The sequence below is a fragment of the Arachis ipaensis genome, chromosome B03, assembly GCF_000816755.2.
Source record: "Arachis ipaensis cultivar K30076 chromosome B03, Araip1.1, whole genome shotgun sequence".
Taxonomy (NCBI): Eukaryota; Viridiplantae; Streptophyta; class Magnoliopsida; order Fabales; family Fabaceae; genus Arachis; species Arachis ipaensis.
The window spans coordinates 132,455,479-132,466,579 of record NC_029787.2 but is presented as its reverse complement, the minus strand read 5'-3'; the positions used below and the strand labels follow the sequence as shown (position 1 = coordinate 132,466,579).

Genomic DNA, 11,101 nt, shown 5'->3' with positions numbered 1-11,101 from the left:
CGTTCTTCTGGTTGCATTTCTATATTTAATAGAATCTTTTTTCTCTCTTCAGATATAAGTTTTAATTATTGTCTTCTGTTTGTAGAATAACAATAATTTTAAAAGAAAATTGTACTTTCATCTTCTGAGAGATATTAAAATGACACTTTTTTTTATTTGTAAAATATATATTCTCTTCTTTTATAACTTTTAAAAAATTTTCTCTTTAATCCATTTTAAATTTTTTGTGTTAACTAATGTTAATTTTATCCATTTTTTAAGAAAAATAAATTATTTTTTTATTGATTGAATTATATTTTTCATAACATTTATAATTATATATTTATTATATCTAAAATTATATAATTATTCTAATAATAATTAATAAATACTAAATAAAATAATTTTTAATTATTTGTACTGATTTTTATTGTCTCCTAAATATTATTAAACACCAAAACATACGTAACAAAGACAGAGATGTACATAAAATAAAAAAATATATGTAGTATGTTAGTTGTTAAGACAATAATTAAAACAAGAGCTGGAATCTACGACTGGGATTTTTTCTACTGGTTTCTAGCAATTCTTTTTTTGTAAGTCAACACATTGAATACCATAAAGTCAACCATGGCAGCGTTTATTGTCTCTCAAAAAGAGAATAGGAGACAGATCGAGCCTGAAGAAAGTTAGATACTCTCTTTTGAAGATGATGACATCAAGAAAGGTTTGGAAAAATGCACAAAAAGCATGATAGAACATCTGATGAGTGCTATTTAGAGGCAATCGAAGGGTTTCAGATTTTAGGATCATAGAGGTAATTTGTTTCAATTCTTCTTTGATGATGAGATTGATGTGATTAGAATTAAGAAAGGGACTCTGTAGTTGTTTAAGAATTACATTTTGAATTTGTAAAAATGGAAGGATGATTCAAGTATAAATGAGAAGAAATAATTCGGCCTTGTACCTATCTAGATTCAACTTTGGAGATTGTCAGAGCAATGCAAGACCAAAAGTTTAGGCAAAACGATTAGAGAATCGATAGGAGAAGTGATGGATGTGGGTATTTTCGTTACGAGGGGAAAAGAGTTTTAAATCTTAAAAAACCAAGTAATGCTAGACATCACAAAACTCTTGAGAAGAGTTATGAAGATCGTAAGTAGTAATAATACAATTATTGATCTGAATCTCAAATATAAAAGGATCGATAATTTCTGTTATTGTTGTGGCTATTTGGGTCACAAAGTCAGATACTATAGTGATCATCTAGAGAAGGTGGCGAAGGGAGAAGTGGTGGAAGAAGGGTGGGGTGCATGGCTAAGAGCAGAACAGTTCAGAAGAAGAGTGGAAAAGTAGAAGGAAAACACCAATTATAACTGTCTAAAATCAAGAAAATAGGACATCCCAACACAAAAGAAGCCAATCCCAGTTAACCTACTTTGATAATTTTCTACTCTTTTATTACAAGAAAAGAATTCTCAACAGTAGAGCGAAGAGGAAGAAGTCCAAAGCCTAATAAAATTGTTGGAGTTGGGAGGAAATAAGGGGGGAGTAAGGAATGGGAGAAACCTTCAGGAAGCAAAGACAACACTCATAAGATAGCGGCTATCACGGCGCAAGACAATGTTGCAGAAACCTTTTTCTCATTTGGTGCCATTGAAGAGGTAGAAGGGAAGGGGGAACGTAAACGGCAAAGTCTAAAACAGTTAGCTAGAACAAATTTTCTCATAAACCTGCTACAGAAGTCAAAAGGAGGTTTGGAGGTACAAGGGGATGTTCTAGCACAAAAACATTGTCAGGAGAATATGGAGGAGAATTCTGAAGGAGAGGGTGCTACCTGTCAACTAGCACCCAAGGAGGGATGAAAATGATGATGTGGAACTGTCGTAGTTTGAAAAAATCCCTGATAGTTCACAACATAAAAGGGATTTACAAATTCTATTCCCCGAGGTTTTGTTTTTGTGTGAGACAAAGAACAATTCCTCAACTATGGGAGGAGTTCTAAAGAGAGTTAGTTTTAATTCAGTATTCACGGTTGACCCAATAGATCTATCAGGTGGATTAGTGGTAACTTGGGGAGATGGAATTAATGTTAAGATCTTGAATAGTGATGTTTTTTTATTCACTTCAAAATAGAAGATCAGCAAACTAGTGTAAACTGGGAGGTTATTGGAGTTCATATGCACATTGAAGAATCTGTAAGGGAATCACAATTCAATATAATTTTGCAAGTATTGGAGGAATGGATATTGGTTTTGAGGGAGACAAATTCACTTGTAATAACAAACAGTTTGGATGTAATTTAATTAAAGAAAGACTTGATAGGGCTTTGTGACAACTTATTGGAGAACCGAATTTCCTGAGTTTTTTGATGTACCTAGATAATTCGGGCTCAGATGATAGACCTTTAATGCTATGTTTGGGTAAGGAGGGAAGAAGAGTAAAGCAGAGATTTTGCTTTCAAGAAAGATGATGCAAAAATGAAAAAAGTCATTAATTTGGTAAAAAAAAATGCATGATCTGTTAATATTACTGGCTCTCCAATGTATGAACTAGCAGAAAATTTGAAACATTGTGGGCATAAAATAGTAGACTGGCAGAAACACTCCTATTTCAACTCACACCAAAACATTCTCAACCTCAAAATCCAGATCGAGACAGAAGCTGCAAAAGGGCAGCAAGCAAACAGAAATGCAATTCGGATTTTAGAGGAACTAAATGAAGCTATTGAGCAAGAAGACATGCATTGGAAAGAGAAGTCTAGAATACAATGGTTGCAATGGGGTGATAGAAACACCAAGTTTCTTCATTCCAAATGTCAAATTTGGAATAGGAAAAACAAACTCCAGGAGTTAGAGAATAGTGAGCGAGAGTTGGTGACTAAACCGAGTGATATTGCAGCAGTAGCCCAGCAGTATTTTGAAGACCTTTTTGCTACTTGTCAACCAAAGGACCCAAATGCAGAGCTAGATGGCATATCAAACAAAATTAACTCAAACACCAACCAAGCACTAACCAGAACTGTTTCAGAGGAGAAGATCAAGGCAGCAACTTTTTCCATTAACCCATTTTTAGCTCCTGGGGATGAGGGTCACTAGAAAATTTTTTTAATTTTTTTGGAGTACAATAAAAGGAGATGTGGTTCAGGCAGTAAAAAATTTCTTCTCTTGAGGTAAAATTCTTAAAGCTTTTAACCATTCACACATTTGCCTTATTCCAAAAGTATTGAATACTAGTAGCATGAAACAAGTTAGGCGGATCAGCTTCAGTTCTGTCTTTTACAAAATAATTTTGAAAATTCTGGTGCATAGACTTCAAAGAGCGATGAATAGAATCATTAGTGACTCACAGAGTGTTTTTATTAAAGGAAAATTGATTAGTGATAACATCTTAATTACTCATAAATTTATGTAGTTTTTTTAAAAGCAAGAAGTATGGTGATTATGATTTTACTCTTAAACTTGACATGAGTAAAGAGTATGACAGGGTGGAATGGAATTTTGTCTGGGCGGTGATGAGGAAGTTAGGTTTTTGTGAAAAATTGAGTACGACAGTTTTCTACTCTGTTACTGTGGATGGTCAATCTCATGGCTATTTTAGGCCATGTAAAGGGTTACGACAAGATGATCCTCTATCTCTCTACCTTTTCTTTTCTGTGCAGAGAGTCTCTACCATTTGCTCCACAGAGGAGAGCAGAGGCGGCAAATATCCGGTTTAAGACTGGATCAGAAATGCTCGAAGATAAGCCATTTATTCCTTGCAGATGACTCAATTATCTTTAGCAAGGCTACGGAAGAAAAGTGTCAGAATCTAATCTAGATTTTACAAGTGTGTAAGGAGCTCAGCGGTCAGAAGGTAAATCTAAACAAATCATCGATCTTCTTCAGTAAAAACACACCTATAGGGGTGGGGTATAATCTAGCACACATTCTTTAAATTCCTCATTTTGGTAACCAAAACAAATACTTGGGACTATCGGCGGTGGTTCAGAGATAAAAAAAAAAAGGTTACTTTTCACTACATCAAGGATAAGGTGTGTCAAAAGCTGAGTCACTGAAAGAGAACGCTACTATCGACAAGCGGAAGGCAAGTGTTGATCAAGGTCGTGGCTATAGCAATTTCGATCTATAGTCTCAGTTGTTTTAAGCTCCTGGAAACCTTAATTGAAGAACTTTAAAGAACAATTATGCAATTCTGGTAGGAACAAAGGAACTCAAAAAGAAAAATACAATGGATCGGGTGGAGGATTTCATGTAGGTCAAAAGAAGAAGGTGGTCTTAATTTCAAATATCTAAAAGCTTTCAACCTAGCAATACTAGCAAAGTAAGGTTGGAGACCCTTAGCAAGACCTAACTCTCTAGTTGCCAAAATTTTGCACAGTAAGTACTATAGATATTCAAATTTCATGAAAGCAAAGGTGGAGATCAACCCATAGTGGGGCTGCCGCAACATTATTAAGGGAAGGAAAGTTCTAGAGAAAGGAGCTCTACAGGAAGTCAGCAATAGTTTTTGTAACAACCCAATTTTTAGCGTGTCATGAGCACACTAAAAGATAAGTGTTACTAACTTGCCTCTCTTAACTTTAACTATTATTTATTATATAAGCATGAGTTGTTGTTAAAACGTGATCACTTTATCGGGGTGATTTTTTCTTTCTTTTTTGAAATGTTTGGTTTAGTAAATAGAAAGACATACACAAAAAAAAAATCACAAATAATAATAGATAAAGTAAATATAAATGATTACACATATTATCTATTCGTTACTGTGTTCAGCGTGATAAAAATTGGCTATGTCAGTGCTTCGGTGATGGAAAAAGAGAAAAAGACTAATATGATACATTTTTTTTAATTTAAAAGATTAAATTAATGCAATTAGAATCTCAAGAATTAAATTAATGCAATTCGTCAATCTCAGGTATTAAAGTGGGACTTAACTCTGTAAAACGCAAATTTTCCTCTTTGAAGCACAACCAATACACCACTAGTATAGCTATTGAATCAAATTCAATTAGAATATTAAATTTCACCAAATTAGAACACCAACTTCACCCTAGCATAACACTAGAAATCGTCTTCATATATATATGATCATGAGTTATCTACATAATTTCACAAACTCTTAATATTTGTTTTTTGAGTGAATACTCCATCCGGCCCCTGACAATTATCTCAAAAGGACAACGAGACCCAAAAAAAAAAAAACACCAAATCCGGCCCCTGATAATTTTTTTTTGGGACTGATTAGTCCCTGTACCAAAAAAAATAACATTAATTTTTTGTTGGCACAGGGGCCTCGTTGTCCTTTCAAGGTAATTGTCAGGGGTCGGGTTGAGTTTTTTTTTGTTAGGGGCCGGATTGGAGTTTTTTTTTTGTCAAAGGCCTCGTTGTCTTTCGAGATAATTGTCAGGGGCTGATTTGGGTTTTTCTCTTGTTTTTTCTTACCTTCTTGGCTTCCTGCCTTTTTGTAAAAAAAAAAAAAATAGAAAAACAATTTTATTCGTAATATAATAAAAATTCAAATGAACATGAACTTGGTCAAGGCTTTCCTTTTATAATTCAACTAATATATGGCTTTACTCTTTTTGGTCTGATTTACAAATGAAGGAAAAATGGGAATTAAAATTCTCAAAAGAATTCAAATCATTCATTTTTAGTTATTTCAAAGCAAGAACTAGAATTCAATTCTCGAGTGAATTCTAATTCCTAGTATTTCAAATCATTCATTTTTAGTTGTTCCTAATGTTACTATTTTTGTCTTGCAATTTCAGTCTTCTATTCGAATTTGAATAATCATCCAAAATGGACATTTCTAAAATTAATGAAATTCATGTTTAATAACCCTTTGTTAAGGTAGGTAGAGAACACATAGACATAGAAGAAACCAAGAAACCAAAAAGGCTAGACTTCAAACTTTCAAGTTACACCAATGTGGTGTCAAATGAGTTTCTCCCTGGAAAAAATCATATACATTACGTATATGTGTAATGGAGAAATCACAACTTGTAGTTGAAGATTTACTCCTATAACATCTAGTATATAGTTAGTTATTCTTAGTCGTCATCTAGTGTGTGCTAGACTCTACCCATCGTATATATTAATGTAGACTCTTCTAATTCCTGAATTTGTCACATCACTCGTCATATACTCGCACAACATCAAAGACTGGGCTCATACAAATAGGACAATTTTCTCCTTTCCATTGCAACTCATTTGCACACTTGAGACAAGCACACATGTGTCCACATCTGCAAAAATAAATTATAGGCAAAATTATTATATTATATCTATATTGTCTTTGAAAAAACAAAGACTAAGTTTCGGCAAATAAGCAAATAAATAAATAAATACCTGTAAAAAACTGCCTCAACTTTCCTCTCATTGCAAATGCGACATTTGCCTTTCTTTGAGGTATTATCGTTGAGTTTCTGCTCTTCTTCTTTCTTAGCTGTAAAATCATGTTACATATAAAGCATTGCATCAGTTCCTTAATTAATTATTGAGAGAGGTGGATACATATAATATTTAACAAACACAAATGAGTTGCAATATCATAGATACTTTTATTGACATTGTTACAAACACAGGGGAAAAGTTAATCACAAACCAGAGTAAACATCCTGGTTCTTGAATTGTTGCATTTGCATCTGCATCTGCATCTGCATCTGCATAGTGATGCAACTGTTAATGGAGTTCCTCAGCTCAGATATTTCGCGAAAGAGTTGACCCATTTGCCCTCTCATATCATACAAGAAATCCATTTCCTACAAGTGACAACAATAACATGTTATCCATCATCATCATCAAGAAGAGATTTAACTACTAACCCTAATTCAATTAATTAATAATAACTAACTAACTATGCAAGATTGAAGACTCACAATTGAAGATGGAGTTGAGGAGGATGAAGAGAATTGGCGCCTATGCTGACAAGAACACTCCGATTGAGGAGGCGGTGGTTGAGGTTGTGATGATATATATGTAACCCTATCATACTCATCGCCGGTTAATTCACCGTCTTTGTAACTCCATGAACTCACAGGGGAAGGTGTATGAAGCGTTGGCGAAGAGTTACTTGAACAATCACTCGATTCATGATCCGAATCATTGTTAATGATACTCGTTCCCTTTCCTTCTTGATGATTATTTATCCTCTTCTCTTCTTCATTACCTCTCGCTTCCTCGTCTCTGCCACTTTCTTGAGGACTGCCACTCGAATTCAGGCGCTGTTTGAAAAACTCCATTAATCGACGGTGCCTTCTCTCTTCATAGTCATCGTCGTCACCGTCGTCACCCTGAAGTGTTCGTGATATCGATCCAGTTCGAGACATCATTAATCTATCTATCTTCTCGCGGAACTCGGCGGTAGAAAGGAAAGTGGAAACTGTTTTTCTGCAAACATACACAAGGTACTTGAATGCATTAATCTCATTGAATTAAAAATAGTGATGAATTTCATAGTTTAATTATGTGTACCTTTGAAGGAGATTGCGGATTTCGTCATTGTCCGAACCATAGCCAAGCATCTCCCTATACCATTCTTGACGACGTTCTTCCCAGTAGCTTCTAGGTCGAGAAATAGGACTGATCCAATCATAACTACTATCTTCATCATAGGTTTGGTCATCGATCTCTTCCTCTTCCTCTTCGATTTCATCGTAACAGTTTTCGGTATACTGCTGCTGGTTAATTCCATTCTCCTTTTCTGATGTATGATTGTGACAAGCTTCAGTAGTATTAGTATTAGCAGTAGGGGAATATTTCTGTTCACTTGTCTCTACGTTATGATCAGATTTATTTGCATTTGAATCAACCATTGGTGAAGGCGTGATAGTAATTTCTTTTGTAACTTCATCATCATCATTTTGAGAATCCAAGCTCTGTCCTTGGAATGTGAGATATGAACTTGAATGATCTAATTCCTTGTTATTGGAACTAGCCTGCAAGATTGCGTTCTGTTTAGGTTCTGTCATGTTAGTTGATACATTTCTATGATTCATTCCTGGATCTGAAACTCTTGTTGGGGCTGGAGATTTATGCTTAATTCCTGTGCCAAATCTTTCCCTGCATTTTCATTTGAAACAATTACAATTATAGAGTTCATTTATGGATCTCACGATGTTCATGAATGCAACAAAATATCAAAACATTTGATAAGGGATTGTCATACCTTATCTCCTTAATTGCATATCCTTGTGGTTGGTTGTTCTTGTTCATCTTAGATATTGCTGATTGATCAAAAGCTTCTGCTACTCCGCGTTGTAACAATCTTAGTTTCAGCACTGACTGCATTGATAGTAGTTTAAGGAAACAAATTGCAATGGAAAAATCATAACACTGTCCTGCTTCTTTTGCAATAAAATCAAGTACCAAACGAACAATAAACAATGGAACGATACTCTTTTTTTGGTTTTTTAGATATACCTGAATGCGACCTCTTTGTGTGAACTTGGAAACTGGAGCCCTCAATGCAAGGTCCTTAAGCTCTCTATAGCGATCATTCTCAAACTGCAACAACAAATCACTGAATGCGCGGCGTCCCCTAATGCGCGGGCTACCTGGGACCGGAGATACTGGAGCCTGAGCCTGAGCCTGAGCCTGAACCTGAGCCTGAGCCTCATTGTTGTAATGGTGGAGCCTTTTCTCCCATATCCGAACAAGAGAAGAAGCCGCGAGGTGCGAGATATCAGCTACAGATGAAGAGTCATCATTAGGAGCACAAGATTTGGAGGACCTCAAAACAAAACTTGAACACCTTAGAGGATTCTCCTTATGATTATCATTATGATGATTATTATGATGATGGTCCTTAACTGTTGCTGAGTGCCTTGGGCTCATCAGCGCAGACAGCGAAGAATCTTCTTTTTCATTGACTGAAACATGATTCTTTTTTAAGAAACCAAGAGTTCCAAGGTTGTTCCTAGAAACTCTTGAGACCCAAGAATCATCAAGATTGTCCTGTTCAAAGTTCTTGATGTGCTCATGGCATGCAGCACCAGGAGAAACACAACCAAATTGAAAAGGAGCAGCAAATTGAACTTGCGATGATGCCATCTTTTTGTCTTAGCCTTACCCCTTTGATCCTTATTTAAACCTTCAAACAAAGATGAAGCAAGGATCAAAAGGCTATATTAATTTGTCCCTATAAGAAAGAGAGGTAATCCATTGCAATAATAATATTGAAAGTATAGATGTATTTATTTCAATCTCTTCAGTATAAAAGATTTCTTAAAACTCTGAATGGCTTGAATCAGAGAGAACGAAGGTATTAGAGTATATAGAGTAATGGAGAATTGATGTTTCTTCCACAACATCATATAGGGGTTAAGGGTTAAATTTAGAGCTGGGTGTAACTCATTCTTGTTTACTATGGTTATATTTAGTATGCATCACGGGGTATGAGCTAAGAGAGAGAAATTAGAGAGGAAAGAAACAAGCTTCGTTTCTAATTTGTTTGTTTTTTACTTTGATTATTGTTGTAACTTGTGCATCTTTTGCCTAAAATTAGAGGAAATGCTGGCGGACAGTTATTTGCATATATGTTGGTTGAACTTTGAACGAATACCCTATTATTAGTTTGTCAGACTTTGTGTTTTTGAGATTTTGGGATGGTTTGTACTTTGTAGGTAGGTCTATTATTTGCTTTTTTTTTTTGGGTGAGATAAAGAGAAATAATTTTGAGGGATATGAATCATATGATTAGTGAAAGTTTGAAAGATATTTTACACTGTCAATAGTAAAATAAACGTATTTTGTCTCTGTATCACCTTTTATTTTTAGTAGTTATAGAAAAGTTAATTTCATATAATGACATGAAAAATACATTGATATTTCTTATTATATTGGAAAAAAATGCTAACAATGTGATATGATCAAATTCTAAAAATAAAAAAGAAAACTATTATTTAAAAAGTTTAAGAAATCAATAGACATCTTATGATATATATAGCAAACTGTCTATAATGCAAACTTTTTTTTCTTAACATTTATTATCAATTAGCTTTTTTTGTTGTTTTTCCTCCTTTTTTTATATTTTTTATTTTTCCTTCTTCTACTATATATTTATAAGTTGTTTGTTTTTAATGTCCAAATAACAATTCGGTCTAAACAAAATTCGCAATTTGATCTTATTAATGCGTAAATAGGATATAATTCGATAACTTTATAGATTAACTTTATATCTACAGATAAACATCACGTATATACATACCAGATCCATAAACACCCAAGTAAAAAAGGGAAGAGTTTTACGTGTATTAAGAATATTGGTATTCTAGTTATTTTAACTGTTGATCTAAATTATAAAAAATATATAATATATATTAATTAAAAGCAACGGTTAATACAACTGGAATACACTTAAAATTTTTTCCAAAGTATGTGATTTAACATAAGTAACAGTGCATTAAAATTGATTTTTTTTTTCTAATTAGAAAAAAGTGGTAATAATATAGAGTGGCCAAGAATAAGAAAGGCAAAGGAAAGGGAAGTAGAGAAGAGAGTAGTGACAGAGAAAGAGAAGAAGAATGCCGCTAAGCTCGACGGCGATCGGAGCCCTATTGGGTTTGGGCACTCAGATGTACTCCAATGCCCTCCGCAAACTCCCTTACATGCGCCGTATTAACATTCTCCTCTCTCTTTTCCTCTAAAACCTTCTCTCTCTAGAAAATTTCCTTTTTCACCGACTCTGTTGTTGTTGTTTTTGTTGTTGTAGATCCATGGGAGCACGTGTTGGGAATGGGTCTGGGCGTTTTGTTTGTAGACCAGCTCTTCAAGTGGGAGGCCAAGGTCGAACAAGACCTCGATAAGATGCTCGAGAAGGCCAAGGCCGCTAACGAAAGACGTTATATTGGTATTTTAATCTCCTCCAATTATCATTCAATTCAATTTAGGGTTTTCCCCTCTTTTTCTTCATTCCGCCAACCTGAATTTATACACCATTTGTGTTTTCAATTTCGTTGCGTTGTTTCTTTCTCTTGATTGTATTCTCTCTTCTATTTTTTATTTTATTTTAAATTATATTTGTGTTTGTTGTTTGGGTTGAATTTGTGGGAACTAGTGGCGCTGTTCCTAGGGGATTTGTAAATTGAAGTGATAATGATTGCTGTTTGGATTGATGCTGT

General features: G+C 34.4%; 2 protein-coding genes across 2 annotated transcripts in view; one reads left to right on the top strand and one right to left on the bottom strand.

Moving 5' to 3' along the window:
* Window positions 5,792–9,649, bottom strand: LOC107634025. Its single transcript, XM_016337609.2, has 7 exons — window positions 8,403–9,649; window positions 8,149–8,264; window positions 7,455–8,042; window positions 6,860–7,370; window positions 6,586–6,742; window positions 6,330–6,426; window positions 5,792–6,226 (listed from the first exon to the last, which is right to left on the bottom strand). The coding sequence occupies exons 1-7, from the start codon at window positions 9,030–9,032 to the stop codon at window positions 6,112–6,114; spliced, it is 2,214 nt and encodes a 737-aa protein (XP_016193095.1). The 5' UTR covers window positions 9,033–9,649; the 3' UTR covers window positions 5,792–6,111.
* LOC107632120 overlaps window positions 10,352–11,101 on the top strand; it is a 1,915-nt gene continuing 1,165 nt past the window's right edge. Inside the window, exons 1-2 of the mRNA XM_016335780.2 lie at window positions 10,352–10,595; window positions 10,693–10,830. Of these exons, the coding sequence (XP_016191266.1) occupies window positions 10,505–10,595; window positions 10,693–10,830 (229 nt within the window). The 5' untranslated portion in view covers window positions 10,352–10,504. The remainder of the gene's footprint in view (window positions 10,596–10,692; window positions 10,831–11,101) is intronic.

Bases quoted from the DNA above. Each gene is read 5' to 3' on its own strand.
- LOC107634025 (XM_016337609.2), bottom strand. From the start codon at position 9,032: ATGGCATCATCGCAAGTTCAATTTGCTGCTCCTTTTCAATTTGGTTGT. The intron at 8,043-8,148 runs GTATGACAATCC...ATGAAAATGCAG, and splicing joins TATGCAATTAAGGAGATAAG to GGAAAGATTTGGCACAGGAA. The intron at 6,743-6,859 runs GTGAGTCTTCAA...TGTCACTTGTAG, and splicing joins CCTCAACTCCATCTTCAATT to GAAATGGATTTCTTGTATGA.